Consider the following 16,776-nt stretch of genomic DNA (forward strand, 5'->3'; position numbering starts at 1 on the left):
ATATCCATGCAAAGGACACCCCCACAAAGAAATGTGAGTAAAAATAAACACGCTTGGAATCAGAAAACATAATTAAGTGGAATTCTCGAAAGGCTTTGATGTTCTTCAACCTCAAAGTACTCAAGCTGATTTTCTTTAGAACCAATCGCCACATCAGTTTCTGCCCATGCCTCACATCCCCTCAGCCTTTTCTGGTTGTGAATCTTAAACACACACACACCACATACACACATTTTCAAAAAAGTGCTCAAGAAATGATTGCATGTGGATTGTGATGAATAACAATACCCCAAGGATGGAAAAACTTTAAATGCAGCTTAGTTCAGCCCAAATACCTGACCCCACTCTAGGCGCAACTAGCCCACACCAACAGCTAGTAAACAAGTGGATTGTACTCAGCATACTTGTCTTCCAACCATGAAGAATTATACAAGATGATAAACAAAAGCAGTAACCACAACAGAAAATCATTTTTTTTCTGGTTTATCTAACACTTCGGAACAGAAGGATAACAAAAAGTAACAACAATGCAAGCAGAAAGAAATGAATGCGCCAAAAACTCAACTTTGTAACTTGTTAGAAGAAAAGCAACATCCAAATAATTTGGAAAGAAGATCTACAGTAGAAAGAGGTTTGAAGACAGATAGGGATGTGATGGAACCACAACTGATCCTGGCATCACGGAAGCTCTCAGGGTAGTGGGCATCTATCTTGCTAAAATTAGACATGAAAAATTAGAAATTTGCTTTCTCTGGCTTTGTGCATTAATGTACATAACATCAATCGGATTAAGCCTATTCATGAACTGAGGTAGAATTTAGATCTGTTGATTTAAATGGGTATGTGTGAATAACCAACTGTTTTTGTCTCAATATCTCTGGGCCCTTTTAAGAAAACCATGTAAAGTGTAGGGTTTGGGAAACTAATGGCAATTTCTCTCTTGATGGAAACGTATTTATTCTGGGTTTGTCAACTTACTTCATTATAAAAATATTTTTTATTAAAAATTTTTTTGGCCACGCTAAGCAGTATGTGGCATCTTAGCTCCCTGATCAGGGATGGAACCCAAGCCATCTGCAATGGAAGTACAGTCTTAACCACCGGACCATCAGAGAAGTCCATTAACTTACTCCATTTCTGACTATAAAATATATAGATATATTTGTAACTGAAATGACTAGTGAGAGTGGGAAATACATTTGCAATATTAAAACACATTTTACTCATAAAGTCAAACTGCTGATTCTGGGATCCATATATTATTAATGCCTAAAAGTCAAGAGACACATGGTATGTGATTTTCCCACATCACAGAACCTTGTGGAAAGTTTTGGAAAAGGCCATATGGTTTTTCCTCTATTTACAAGCAGAAATGTGGTTTAACTGCTTCCCAGACACATTATTATTAACTCTGTCATTTTTTTCCCCAAGGAGACGGCAATCTCAGTAATTTTCCCCCACCAAAATCCCCTATATGGTCAAATCTGAATCTGTCCTTCTGTCCTGCTTAACTTAATTTCACGGTCTCTTGTTCTAATTAGGGTTGAGGAATATCTTTCCACCAGAAAGCAACCATAACTCAGAATATCTTCTGTCTCTTCTACCAGACAGTAATTCTTCCATGAGAGTTAATTTTTAACCTTTCTTCCCCAGATTCTAGTCTCCATGGTTATTTCTACTGCTTGGCCATCTCTCCCTTCTTTACCCCACTACCATATTTACCGTTAAAGGGTAGTCCAAACTGAAAGTAACAGATTGCAGAATCTATGTACTAGCTCAAAACACAGCTCCACTCTCTTACAGTAAGCACATTCCTTTGAATCTCATTTTTCATTTGATCTTTTGACATATAATCATTGCTAAAGAGCCCAAATGGATAACATCACCTTTGATTTTATAGAAACACTCTGAAATACTTTATGTTCTAAGTACCCAGGAAAGGTATAATGGATACACGTAATTTTCTATTGGACAGTCCAATCCTTGGAATACATTCCCCTTTAAATCATACTTAGTGAATGCACACTGGAAAACATTTATAAAATATTACACATATTGGAAATATAAAGGATGAATAAAACAATTATTGTAGAAGTCAAAGAACTGAATCAAAGCTAGAAGTAATCTACCAGTGATTTCAGAACTTTATTTAGAATTATCACAAAATGACAAAGGGCTTAATTTCAGTGTCTCTACTCGTTTTTTGTTTTTTTTTTTAATCATGTATAGATAGTATAAGCCTATATCAAATGTTATCTACTGCATGGCCCAGAATATCCAGCTTCCCACAGGCCTCTGACTTCATATTCTATCCCTTTTGCCACAGGATCAACAGAGTCAAAACAATATGACAGTAATAAATTACTACCTAAGTTGGAGAAGACTCTTGAGAGTCCCTTGGACTGCAAGGAGATCCAACCAGTCCATCCTAAAGGAGATCATCCCTGGGATTTCTTTGGAAGCACTGATGCTAAAGCTGAAACTCCAAGACTTTGGCCACCTCATGTGAAGAGTTGACTCATTGGAAAAGACTCTGATGCTGGGAGGGATTGGGGGCAGGAGGAGAAGGGGACGACAGAGGATGAGATGGCTGGATGGCATCACCGACTCAATGGACATGAGTTGGTGAAAGACAGGGAGGCCTTGCGTGCTGCAGTTCATGGGGTCGCAAAGAGTCGGACGTGACTGAGCGACTGAACGGAACTGAACTGAAGCTCCCTCTATTTCTAATGTTTCCCCCCCTTGTATCTTTATAGTCTACTTTTTCTTCTTCAGTCTCTGGGGAGGAAATAATCCTTTAGGATCTTCAATACTTTCTTTGCTCTCCCCTCTATTTGGACACATTTAAAATCTCAAATGGGGAGGGAGGTGGGAGGGGGGTTCAGGATGGGGAACACATGTAAACCCATGGCGGATTCATGTCAATGTATGGCAAAACCAATACAATATTGTAAAGTAATTAGCCTCCAATTAAAACAAATATATATTAAAAAAATAAACACATTCACACATACATATTCCCTTGAACACATATTTTTAACATTTAATAAGCACACACTTAATATTTCTTTGGTATTGCATATTCATTTACCACCACACTTATTTACAGATTAAATCTAAATGCTCTGCTCCCGAGTCTCCATTTTCTTAACATCAAAAACTTCTGCTCATGTCACTGAATTCATGAAGGTAATCAACGTCATCTTTTCCCCTGAAGTCAAAGGACTTTCTCAGTTCTTGTTTTTCTTTATTGTTTAGCAGTAGTGGAGACTGTTCTCCAAAGTTGATATCTATTGTGATATCTTTCTCTTCCTTAATGACCTTGTCCTCTTCTTTGGTAATATCTCGTTTCTGCAAATGACTCCCACATCTCTATGCCTAATGGTGGTCTTCCCACCAAGCACTTGATCAGAACATCCCATAGAAAATCAGAACATCCCACCTCTCACTTAAAATCTGCTTGGTCCAAACTTAACACTTCCTTCTTGAAAAAAACAACTCTTCTGTCCTATTTCTGTTTTTTTTTTTTTTTTTTTTTAACCCAAGTTGCCAAAGCTCAAAAATTTGGAACACTTGTTGAGTCAATTTTCCTACTTATATCCTATTAAATAATATACTTGCTTTCCCTGAATGTTCTTTTCTATTCTGCAGTGTTTCTGTACTTTAGGATCTATTATGTCTGTGGCTTATACTATTCAAAGGACCTTTTATTTGGTTTTCTCAAAGCTGTATCTCTACTTGACAAGTGCAACTCAAATTCTTCATCACATCATATAAATGTGATCATTTTCATTATGTCATCCTACTTAACAAAATTCTGGAATATAAACTCCTCATTCTCAGTAAGGTATTCAATGCCTTTCACTTGGTTTTATATTATTTTTCAGTTCTACCTTCTCCTACTCTTCCTCTCTGCCCATCCACCACTGGCAATATTAACCACAGCTGCTTACTGCTCCTTTGGCAAAGCTTATTCTTTCTGAGGCTATGTCCTTGTTAATACATATGCTTCTACCTGCCAGATTTCTCCCTTTTCTGTTCATCCTCTTAAAAACTTCACCTATACATGTCCAATCATTTCAAGATTCTTAAGTTTGTCAACTCTGACTCAACGTCTTCTAGGATCAGTCCAACTGAAAGTAACTTCTTCCTTCTGTACACTTTTCCAGCACCTAGCTTCCACGACTCACAGAGCCCTTATTATGTAGCATCATTTACTGCCCTGAACTGTAAGGATTTGAGTCCATGCATTCTCTCCCTCACTCTCTGCCACATTAGATAGTACATTTCTCAAAGTCATGGTTAACTTTTCACAACTTGGTAATTCTACTGCACTCGGCACAGGGTTTTATACAATGTTGGAACTTAATTTAAAAATTAAGTTGAATGAATTCAGACCAAAAACAACTACATGCATAAAAATACAAAATATATAAAAATATAATTCCTCATCATTAGAAATTACTCTCTTCAAACTCTGGAATTGACTAAAAGCCAAACAGAACTGGGTGACTTTGTACTACGCAAATTCCCCATTATTCACATTTTAAAGAAAATTTAAAAAACCCATAAATTAATGCATAATTTGGCTTACTTCCCACAGGAGGAACAAAACAGTTTCATTTTAATGTTCCCTCTGGTCCTTAAGAGTCAGCAGTTTTTGATGTGCGTAATTGGGAGAGAAGACAGAAAAGCATTGTCTTTTTAAAGTACTCTCTACAGAAAGATCAATTTTATCCATAAAAACGGAAAACTGAAAGTGGAAAAACCTAAAATGGCAATGTTGGTAGTTTTCCCACTACAAAAACACGTTTTCATATAAGAAGTTTGATTTTAGAGCAATCACACCCGACAAAATAAAAATTAGGTATCATTTTTGTAATAGATGTATTTCTTTAGTCTAAATGTACACTTCAGTAAATGCCTATGTATTAAATATCCCTGATGAAAAAATAATATCAGAATCTAACATTTAAAATTATAGGTACCTGCTAATTTAGACTTCCTCAGTACTCTTGCCTGGAAAATCCCATGGACAGAGGAGCATGGTAGGCTCCGACAGTCCGTGGGGTTGCAAAGAGTCGGACACAACTGAGTGACTTCACTCACTCACTCACTCAACTATTTTAGCATTTGGGTCACTGGAATTCTTCGAATATTAATACTCCTGAAAGTCAATCAATAATTTTAAAGCAAGTTGTATAGAAAAATAATTCTTTTGTAGAAGAGAAAACATAAAACAATTCAGCATGGAACATCATGGAGAAATGGAATAGTATTTTACTAAGAAGGAAATCCACCCTGCAGATAATGAACAATCTTCTTATACCAAGTGGGTAGTACATGAGGGCTACAATTAAAAATGTTACTTTGCATAGTTATGATCTGATACAAACACTGTTGGAAAATTCACAGAGTTCCCCACATACAGCTACAGATTGTTGTAGTTGAAACTAAACAGAAAAAATCCTTTATGAAAAGTGAGAGTAAGATTAGATTACCATATAGACAAGGAAAATAGAAGAGACAGTGAAAGCACTTAAATAGGAAATAAGAGTTGAGGTCTGTTTACCAAGTTCTCATATAAACAGGTAACTGAAATTTATTAAGTGCAGAAATAACAAAGAATATTTCTATGACAAAAGGAATAAACAGCCATGAGCAAGATAGATGTCAGATGGATGTTTTCATTTAGATCACATGCTAAATGTTAATAATTCAGGCATGAGGCAGTTGTTTACATCGGTCTCTTCATTTCAGAATAGAAACCTGTATTATTGTCAAGGTCTGTATTTTATCAGTCTTGTCTTAGTGGCATCTTACTCGATTATGTACAGGAAACCAAACACAACTTGTAAAATAGATTAGAGAAAGATCACATATGTTGATCCATAAACTGTAACATCCTTTACTATTGCTAAATATAAACCTCATATCCTATCCAAGTCTATAAACTACTTAATTTATTGTTACCAGATAAGGGAAATAGTATTTGAATAAATGCATTTTTTTCAAAAGCAATTTGCAGCATGTTTATGAAGAAACTGTCTGGGATTTCATAAATGTGACTTTGAGTTAAATATTGATTTTATGATTTGGCCAGTCATTTAAAATAAATAATCTCATAAGTCAGGTTTAAATCATGTGGTGCCCCATTGTCTTTTTCACTTTTGCGGTATGGTTAGGGAGTTCAGATAGCCCTTTTCTCACTAATCCCGTACAATGTGCTGAAAACAGCCAGCTGCCCAACCACTTAACAAAAATAAAAGTGACAGTCAAGGGACTGCTACTGGATGAATAAAGGTTGAACGTACCATCATTTAGTATGTATATTAAGAGTATTGTATCATTCTATTATTGATTCTATCAATCAATTCTATTAATCAAAGAAAAGAAGGAAGGAAGGATCAGAGGGAGGAAGTCAAACAAAAAAAATCCTGATTCCTGTCTTCAGGGCACTTATAGTAATAAGTTTAAGGTGTTAAGTCCAATCCTTTTCTTAGCAATGTTACACAAAGACGCTCAACTTGGGCATGTACAGAACTGTGTTTCCTGCATATGTATGTCCCCTTGCAACTCCTAATTCCCTTTTCTGCTCCATTTTTCTTCAAAGCACTTACTGCCGTCAGACATACTATATACTTTATTTATCTGCTTCTGCTCTGTCTCCTCACCTCTAGACTATAAACTCCTAAGAAGCACAGACTCTTTTCAGTTTTTTTCACTGCTGTGTATCTGGCACTTAACAGGTGCTCTCTAAATATTTAATAAATAAATGAGGAGACCATTATTTTTTGTTGTTTTTCTAGACTTTTGGTGCATTTTCTAAGACACAATTTCATTTTTTTTTCCATCAAGCTTTGTTCTTATACACACAGCAGCCTGGGCAACAATGTGATTCCACTTACTAGATGTGATACTGGGTGAGTTATTCATTTCTCTGAACTTCAGCAGAACAAGGATCACAGAAGTATCTGTGGGTTGTTGCGAGAGATGAGTGAGAGAATTCACATGATGTACTTAACTTGGTGCTTGACACATGACAAGTGTTTAATAAAGTTTAGTGCTACTTGTTACAACTATTGAATTATTCTCTTCTGTTGCAAACAGCTTACTGATTCTTAAATCACCTTATAGTTAATGACACTGGGGACATTTAGATTCAAGAGCTAAGGTTACACGCAGCTGAGTCTCCTGAAAAAAAGCTACTTCCTGTGTGCGCTGCTTTCAGGAAGCATTAATCCTTCTCTTGTTCCATACTGTATTTTAATTAATTGATTGTGTTCAGTCTTCTCTGCTACACTGTCTGGTTTTTTAGCGTATAAAATCTCTGTATTCTATCACAAAGCAGGCACTCTATAGATGTTTGTCCAATGGATGAGTTACTGTAAAGAAATGATTCCATTACTCGTAGTCACATCAATCACATCACACGTGCACTATCATTACTTCTTGAAAATTACATTTCTCAATAGATGGTAGAGATCTAGAGAGCAGAGTGGAGGTTTTAGTGTTGGAGAGTGATGCAGAGCAGTGTGGATGAGAATAAAAGCAATGGCATTCAGTAATGTACTGTGAATAAAAAAGTGCTCAGAAGATCAATAGAAAACCAGTTCTTATACTCTCATAAATGGTTACTCTATTTCAATAGTAATGATCTAATTTCCATCCATCTTACTTTACAGAAGTGTGGACTACTCAGGGAGAAATTCTAATAAAAAAATACTTGATAAAGTTGAAAAGAACAGTTATTTGAAATGAGGACTGTGGAATAGGGACATGGCACATCAAGATTGTATATTGTCACCCTGCTTATTTAACTTATATGCAGAGTACATCATGAGAAATGCTGGGCTGGATGAAGACAAGCTGGAATCAAGATTGCTGGGAAAAATACTAATAACCTCAGACATTCAGATGACACCACCCTTATGGCAGAAAGTGAAGAAGAAATAAAGAGCCTCTTGATGAAAGTGAAAGAGGAGAGTGAAAAAGTTGGCTTAAAACTCAACATTCAGAAAACTAAGATCATGGCATCTGGTCTCATCACTTCATAACAAACAGATGGGGAAACAGTGGAAACAGTGGCAGACTTTCTTTTTCGGGGCTCCAAAATCACTGCAGATGGTGATTGCAGCCATGAAATTAAAAGATGCTTGCTCCTTGGAAGAAAAGCTATGACCAACCTAGACAGCATATTAAAAAGCAAAGACATCACTTTGTCAACAAAGGTCTGTCTAATCAGAGCTATGGTTTTTCCAGTAGTCATGTATGGAAGTGAGAGTTGGACTATAAAGAAAGCTGAGCACTGAAGAATTGATGCTTTTGAACTGTGGTGTTGGAGAAGACTCTTGAGAGTCCCTTGGACTGCAAGGAGATCCAACCAGTCCATCATAAAGGAAATAAGTCCTGAATATTCATTGGAAGGACTGATGTTGAAGCTGAAAACTCCAACACTTTGGCCACCTTACACGAAGAGCGGACTCATTGGAAAAGACCCTGATGCTGGGAGGGATTGAAGGTGGGAGGAGAAGGGGACGACAGAGGATGGATGGCATCACCAACTCAATGGACATGAATTTGAGTAGGCTCTGGGAGTTGGTGATGGACAGGGAGGCCTGGCGTGCTGCAGACCATGAGGTTGCAGAGTCAAGACACGACTGAGCGACTGAACTGAACTGAACACAGCTTGAGGTTTGACCACATGCAAGAATCAGTGAGAGGTTAGGAAATCCAGAGGTATGTAATATCACAGCAAAAATACTTTCAAAGAACTTATGTTAATAGTCATCCAAATGCAGAATATTTAATAGTGCTAAAACCTGTATTCAAATGATAAAAATATACAGTGCTTTACACAGGATAGTAAACAGCAAAATGACTGGCAGATTTTATGGTTGAATCAGCCATTTAGCATGTATTCAAAATAAGACATCAGAGAGAAAAAACTCCAGTATCACAAGGCTTCTATGTCTATAACTCTCACATGCTGTGAATCTATCTTTGTGTAGTGCTTCTCATTAGGAAGGTACTTACATTAGGCCGCAGTCTGGCTGCCAGATCATAATACTTCTCAGCTGCTTCATTGAGGCTAGCCTGTCTGTTAAAGAGAAAAACATCAAACTCTATTAGTTACTTCAAATTTCAGACTGATGAACAGAATCATTATGCAGCAAAATAATATTAACTTTAAAAAATCACAAAGTGAAAGGGCAAGTCACTCATTCATGTCTGACTCTTTGTGACCCCATGGACTTTACAGTCCATGGAATTCTCCAGAATACTAGAGTGGGTAGCCTTTCCCTTCTCCAGGGGATTTTCCCAACCCAGGGATCGAACCTAGGTCTCCCACGTTGCAGGCAGATTCTTTACCAGCTGAGCCACAAGCCATGTCAATCAAATAATAAGCTGACTAAGCAGAAAAGGATAATGAAAATTGAATGCACGTACTGTACTTCTGGAGCTTCCAGGGTGGCTCAGAAGTAAAAGAATCTGCAATTCAGGAGATGCAAGTTCAATCTCTGGATTGGGAAGATCCCTTGAGAAGGAAGTGGAAACCCACTCCAGTATTCTTTCCTGGGAAACCCCAAGGACAGAGGAGCCTGAGGGCTACAATCCATGGAGTCACAGAAAGAGTCAGATATGACTCAGCGACTAAACAACAAATAATGTACTTTGTCATGATCTTTTAGACATTGTAAGTAATATCTCAGTATCTCAGCCTAATCCTTTTCAGCAGATATTACTGTAAATTTACACATGAGACATTAGAAATGTCATTTTTCTTTTCCAAGACAAACAAGATAATATGTTACAGGGTTAAGATTCTCCTGCTTCAATACGATGTTCCAGAAAAACCCTTATTTTTAAAAATAAATTGTCAAGATTACTATCTAGCTCTTTTTGTTTTATGAAAATCATAAATGCTTGCAGTTTTTTTTTTTTTTAATCTGTATCTATCTATAAAGTTACTTTCTTTTCAGTTCAGGAGAAGAAACTTTCAATGTCTGTAGTCTACCAAAAAAAAAAGTCAGCCTCTCCCTCTCTTTGCTCTCTGGCCACAAGGGCAGGCACGTGACGCAGCCTGAGCTAAAGGGATGTTCTTGCTTAGGACCTTGATTCCTGAGCAAATGGCTGTAAGATGAAGAAACAGTTAGAACTGCTCACAATGGTGGAGGCAACAGGGCTATGTCCTTTCAGACTCTTCTGGCAAAGAACTGTAATTGGATGTCCTGCTTTCTTCCAGGAAGAGCCTGAGGCTACCTTATTTCCTACTGATTCAGGCTTCCAGCCTGTCTTGAATTCTGCAGTTCCCACAGCCTTCAAATAGCAACAGTTTTTCTTAATTACCACAAAATACCATGACTGTCACAGTTGACTGACACAAATAAGATGTACACTAAACTTTATAGGTAAGTTTGTGCATTGTCTATTCTTGCAATTCACAGCAAACTCGTTGCTTCAGCCAACTGGTTAATAGAAGAAATCAAATGTCTTGAATTTCCAGGAAGTCCAGTCAATAAGCCATCAAAACACGGCATGTTTGGGACTTCCACGGCAGTCCAGTGTTCAAGACTCTGCACTTCGAAGCAGGGTGCATGGGTTCAATCCCTGGTACAGGGACCTAAGGGATCACATCCCACGTGGTACAGTCAAAGAAATAAATAAAATATTAAAAACAAACAGAAAACAGTACGTTTTATGATCATGCCATGCTGCTTTCAGAAAACCTTCTAGAACAGTAGATAATAAGAGTTAGAAGCCCTTGCAGGTTGCACTGCAGTCTGGTGAGCATACTTGTGGAGTACAAAAGAAACGCTATAGAAAAAGACAAATTCAGCTTTAGATATATGTACAGCACAGTTATAACATGAACAATAGTAGTTAATGCCTTGAGGTCCTGCAATTAATGGAGTTCTCTTGAAACTGTGACATGAAGAAGCTTTTGAGATAAGAAGATTGCAAAGAGGCCAGGAATAAAGAAAATAAACAAAAATTAACCTTTTCAACTAGAAAGCTACTACTCTCTTTAAAAGAGAAGGCATACTGGGCATACCTATAAAATTGAATTTGCACTTTGGTCAGGCCACATAAAAACTATAAAGACATATACCATGCAACCATAAAAATTATGGGAATAAGTGAAGACAACATTTCTCCAGAGAGCAGGACATATTTTTCTAATTTTTAAAGGAAAAATAATTAGAAACATTGCTATTTTTAATGGGGTTATGAGAAAGTAAAAACCCTTGACTTAAGAGTCTACTGGACTCACGACATGTTACAACGTGCCTCTGCGATTTATATTCTCATAAACGTTGAAGTTCAATTTCAATATGTCATGAAAAGTGCTTTAGCCTGGTATGAAACTGTAAAAATTCTCTCGCTAGGGTATTTAATGAAGGTTCCCTCAACCAAATTATAAGATCACTTTGGTTCAGACTCATTTGGAAATTTGAACCAGAATTCATTAGGTCATGCCCTGGAAAGGTTTTCTCCAGAGCAAAATAAATGGCATGGAGGTAGGAAATTAGAGTAACTTAATACCACAAAGAAGTAGGTCACTTTGAAGCAAGATAAACCAGTGTATGTCAAATATAGAAAGTATGGCTATCATTGATATTCATCTTATGGACATTCAAAGTCATGAGGTAGATAAGGATCAAAAGTGGAACTAAGGAATTCTCTGGGTAAAATGCCTTTAAAATAATAATCGATGCAACTGAAAAAGGTTTCTTCCCCTAAAAGGGTTATCAGTCTATCAAGCCTTCCCTGTCTTCAGTCTTTTGAATTCGCAAAGGACAAATCTAGATGACTTAGTCTATTAAGCCAGAAGTTGAATTAATGATATTCCATTTAATAAAAATATAAATAGTAGAGATTATTATATTTGCTATATAATTGTGAAAATTAATTTTGACTCTTGGACTTTGCTTCTAATATTAAATGGCTTTTACTGACTAGTTATTAGGCATTTATGGCAACACATGTAAAACTGTGGGGAAAACAGCTGCATCAGCTCTACCCACTCAATCTTCATGTATATGCTTGTTATACTTTCTACAAAGAAAACTCATGAGGAGCTGTCCAATGTCTACTTTATGGTGTAAGCTATACTGCATACTCCCCTCTGCAAGAAGCATCCAGGGAGTACTTAATAAATCTTAATTGCTAAAATGATTAAATCATTAATCAACATTTGAAAATCGAGGAAATTAGCAATGTTCTGCTAATTGCTTAGTGGATTCTAGTAAATATTGTCTAGAAACTTAACCACTGTTGTTAAAGATTGATTACAGGACTCAGATTCCCAGGATTACTGGGATCAAACTATTTAAAGAAGCTGATAAAATATGTTTTTCCTGTATACCCATATTTTTTCTTTGTTCATTATTTCTTTTCTGGGACACTAAATTATCTATCATTTATCAAATTCCATGAATTGATTACTGCATTTGCCAGTTACATCAGTACCATGAACTGACTGCTATTATTAACCACATTTCAAAGACGAGTAAAATTAGGTTTAGAGAAGTTGACATCCCCCAAGTTAACACAGCTGGTAAATGGTTGAGCTCGAAATCAAGGACTCTAAAGCAAAATATCTGAACCACAAGGTCAGGCAGATATCTCTGTAAGCATCAGATATATCAGAAGGACATGTGATACATTGTTCTGTGGCAGATGACCTCACCAGTTCCCACATCAAATACTAAGAAAGGAATAAAACATGTTATTTGATTATTATGATTTAAAAGCAATGATTTAAATGTAAGAAATGAGATTCGAAACAGTGAAAATATGGAGAACATTTGCAATGACAGGTTTTACTTCCTGCATGACCCTAACTCCCAAATTACCAGACACAGTTGAGCAAAGAACAGTTTGAGAATGATGAAATGCATGATATGATGTTTTGCACTATGAACCTCACCCTCTCCCAAAAATGGGGGAGGCAAGGAACTAGGGAATGAGAAAAAGCAAGAACAGCGTTTGGATACTCACTTTCTTACCCTCACGATCTCCTATTTTTGGCGGCAGGGGTGTGTGAGATCACAATTAGACAGAAAACGGAACCCTAAGTTTCCTATTATGTCCAAGTAGAAGACTCAGAATGTGTCACAGGGAAAGCAGTTGGCTCTGCCAAGAGATCTCCCAGGCCATATGCAGACACCCTTGTATTCTGGCCACAGTACATTTTAAAAAATCAGGAATGAGACAGTGAGGAAGAAAAATTACTCTTACCAGGAAAGTACACTAAGTCCAGATGGGTGACTGTCCTCATCGAACATGTCACCTTGGGTCAGCATTATGTCCCCTATGCACGTGTGCTCAGATTTGCCCAACTCTTTGTGAACCCCATGGACAGCTGCCCACTAAACGTTTCTGTCCATGGAATTTTTCAGGCAAGAATACTAGAGTGAGTTGTCATTTCCTCCTCCAAGGGATATTCCCCACCCAGGGACTGAACCCCTGTCTCCTGAGTCTCCTGCATTGGCACGTGGATTCTTTACCACCGAGCCACCAGGAAAGTACATTATGTCCCTTATCTAGAGAATAAAGAGTTAATCACTACGCCAACAATAGACATCAACTGCAGACTCATACAGAGGCTTCTTTCTTACTATTAACTCCTGCCCATCATATATGTAAGGCCCTCTTTCTCTGACCTGTGGCCTCTGGGGGCCAGAAAAGATAGGAGGTAGAAAAAGCCAGATGGTATTTGTAAACTCGACTATGAAGTAAACCTTGACTTCTGAAGAAATCACTGGATTGGGCTAATTGTATTTTTGGTCTTTAGATTCAGTTTTTCTGCCATCAGTGAAAAGACAGGCTCGGAGTTGAAACAGATAGTAACAAAAGTCATAAACAAATATCATCATTTGATTACTATGGAATTCTATTTTTGTACAAGGGACTATGAAGCTTACATGCTAAAAATAAATAAATTTCACATTATAATTCTTCTCTCTGATATTATTTTATGACAGAAAAGTGTCTTTTAGAACACAGGTTTAGGACTCAATATTCTGACAAGATATGTATAAAAGAAATCTGGGGATTGATTATGTGATGAAACAACAACTTAACATGTCCTGTAAAATGTTTGAGGAGAATCTAATTAAAGAATTATTTATAATTACCTACATTTTTATGTATTCTGTGAAAGTTGGTAAATTTAAAATGACTTCTTTGAGAATACAGAAAATAAAAACTCAAGTAGCATTTAGAAGACTCTCTTTAACTACAATTATTAATGATTGTGAATGGCCAATTTTGAATTAAAATTATTTAATGTGGATAATAATCACTATTTGACTCATATAAAAGACAATATTTTATTAGTCTTGGTGATCATGTTCAAGAATAAATTATGAGCATTTTTTTTTTTTTTTAACTAGAGAGCTGTTTGTTCCCTGTATCATGAAAGTAGAGTGAAACAGTAGCTGAGGTTTCCTGGGTTTTTGCCAACTTGCTAAACTTACATTTAGCTTTAAGTTACTCAAAGCAGAGCCACATTTTAATTCTAGTTGATCAATGTATGGTAGGAATAGATGTAGAACTAAAATAAACAAGGATATAAAAATGTATGGAAAATCTTAAAATAGCAAAATCAGAGTCACATATATGTAAAAATAATGGAGCAGAAAAAATCCTTGCAATGAAACTCCTAGAATAAACTGTTAATGATCATCAAGGATTCTCAAATGATAACTCTCAGTCAAGAAACCAAAAGTGGCCTCATGGTCTGTAGGCATCCATCTCAATGCTAAATATCAAGGAGAGAGAGGCAAAGTGGAAATGTAGCAGTAACAGAAGAAAAGACTTTGTTGATGTTTTAGTTTTACAAAATAATTCCTTAAAGTTAGACATTTCTTGATGTCCTATAAGAGTGTCAGCCCATTCTTTAATGGCCTCAAATCTTTCAGGGCTGTGAAGGACAGGTTAAGCCTGTATCTGTAAAGATTACACAATAAAAAGAGAGGAAATGAGGAAATGTGTATTGGTAATGTCCACTATAATATTCCCATATAGTACTTATATTCAAGATGTAATGCTTGGGTGGAGAGACTGGGTTGAGAGGGATGAAAGGACAGGCAAGCTAGAACTTCCTTATAGGAGAGGTCCAAGAACCAACATCATAAGCATCGCCTGGGACTTTCTCTGGAAGGGTAAAACCTCAGGTACCACCTACATATCCTAACTAGAACAGGCGGGGTAACAAGATCTCTAGTGATTCACGACTCATACATACTTTAATGTCTGAAAGGCATGGAGAAGGAAGATGCCTACCTTCCTTCAACCTCATCTGCCATGCCTCTTTGAACAGTTTTTGTTTTTAATTTCTTGGCCCTATTTACTTTTTTTTTTTTTTTTTTTTTAACTTTTTGGCTGTGAGGCATGTGTGATCTCAGTTCCCTGATCATGGATTGAACCTGTGAACTCTGTGATGTAAGCGAGTCTTAACCACTGGACCAGCAGGGGAGTCCCTGACACACCCCTTTGCTTTAAAGACCTTACAACCCATTACAACCTAGTTGAAACAAGCCCCTCCTGACCAAAAATGGTCAGAAAAGTACAATTTATAAATGGAAAACCCAGTAACTTTTCAAGTGGTCTCTGATAATTTGCTAAGGTATTAAAGAAGAAAGCATATGACCCAGAGGGCCTTGGAGGTATTTCCAACATCCAACATATGTGTGCATGTATATGTGTGTGGGTATTCATAATCTGCTCTGAGAAAATAATCTTTGTTCCTTTATCCCTTAAGAACTTCAATTTTATGTCACTTCCAGTAAAATTATTTGAGAATGAAAACCAAAAGATAACAATTTTTTCTCAAATATTCACTCTGCTCTCTAAAAATCAGGGAAACATTGGAAACCCCTTGGTACAGTGTAGTTCTGCCTTTCTTACTTAGGAAGCAGTGACAACGTGGACCCTTAGACCTGGAAAAAGGGGAACTGCAGTTATCTCAGCAGTATGACACTATCCTAAGATGATATGTCTAAAAACTTAACATCTCTAAGTACAAATTTGGAGTTCACTCTCCTATGACTATAAATCTATTTTATAAAATGTATCATAAAGGGTAATTTAATAATATTGGAAGAATCTTACTATTTAGGATTTACATATTTGAAAATCTGTTACTCCCTGTAAATCCTTTTTCCATCAGTAAATTCAGGAGTCACAGCCTCTAGGTAATTGCTCAGTTATAAAGATGTGAGGGAGCCAATGGGACACGGTGAAAACAGTATTAAACCTGGCCAGAATATGCTAAGCATAAACCCCAGCTTTACCAACCGTGGGAAATAACAACTAACATTGAGCCTCAGCATCTTCATCTGTAAAATGGGAATATAAATATCTTCTTCATATATGTGCAATTATAATTAAGAAGGTGACACATAAAATGTAAAATATAGTCCAGGTAGACAGGAGGTATTTGAATAAATGCTACTTTTGTTCCTTCATTACCCTATAAGTGGATTAAAAAAAAAAAGAAAAAAAGCTTTTCATCACAGCCCATGGATGCTGGGAATAAGTTAAATTTGTTTTCAGCATCTCAATACTTCCTCTCAGGTGTCAAATATCCTTGTGTGCTTTCAAGCTTCCAGTTCTGGGAGAACGCTGAATAAATTCATTCATACAAAATGCTTCTAACAGAATAATTGATTCAATACTTTCCTTTCACAACTCTATAGACATTGCTCTACTGAGTTTTAGTATTTTAAATTCCTTTGATATTTTCCTTTGATGATAACCAATATG

The 16,776-nt window shown here is 36.6% G+C and overlaps 1 protein-coding gene across 4 annotated transcripts in view; it reads right to left on the minus strand.

Moving 5' to 3' along the window:
* Positions 1–16,776, minus strand: part of TMTC2 (transmembrane and tetratricopeptide repeat containing 2) — a 414,619-nt gene that overhangs the window by 45,344 nt on the left and 352,499 nt on the right. For all 4 annotated transcript variants that reach the window (XM_027543229.1, XM_027543232.1, XM_027543231.1 and 1 more), the window contains one exon: positions 9,037–9,100. In XM_027543229.1, coding sequence (XP_027399030.1) covers positions 9,037–9,100 — 64 coding nt within the window. The remainder of the gene's footprint in view (positions 1–9,036; positions 9,101–16,776) is intronic.

This window comes from Bos indicus x Bos taurus, chromosome 5, assembly GCF_003369695.1.
Source record: "Bos indicus x Bos taurus breed Angus x Brahman F1 hybrid chromosome 5, Bos_hybrid_MaternalHap_v2.0, whole genome shotgun sequence".
Lineage (NCBI taxonomy): Eukaryota > Metazoa > Chordata > Mammalia > Artiodactyla > Bovidae > Bos > Bos indicus x Bos taurus.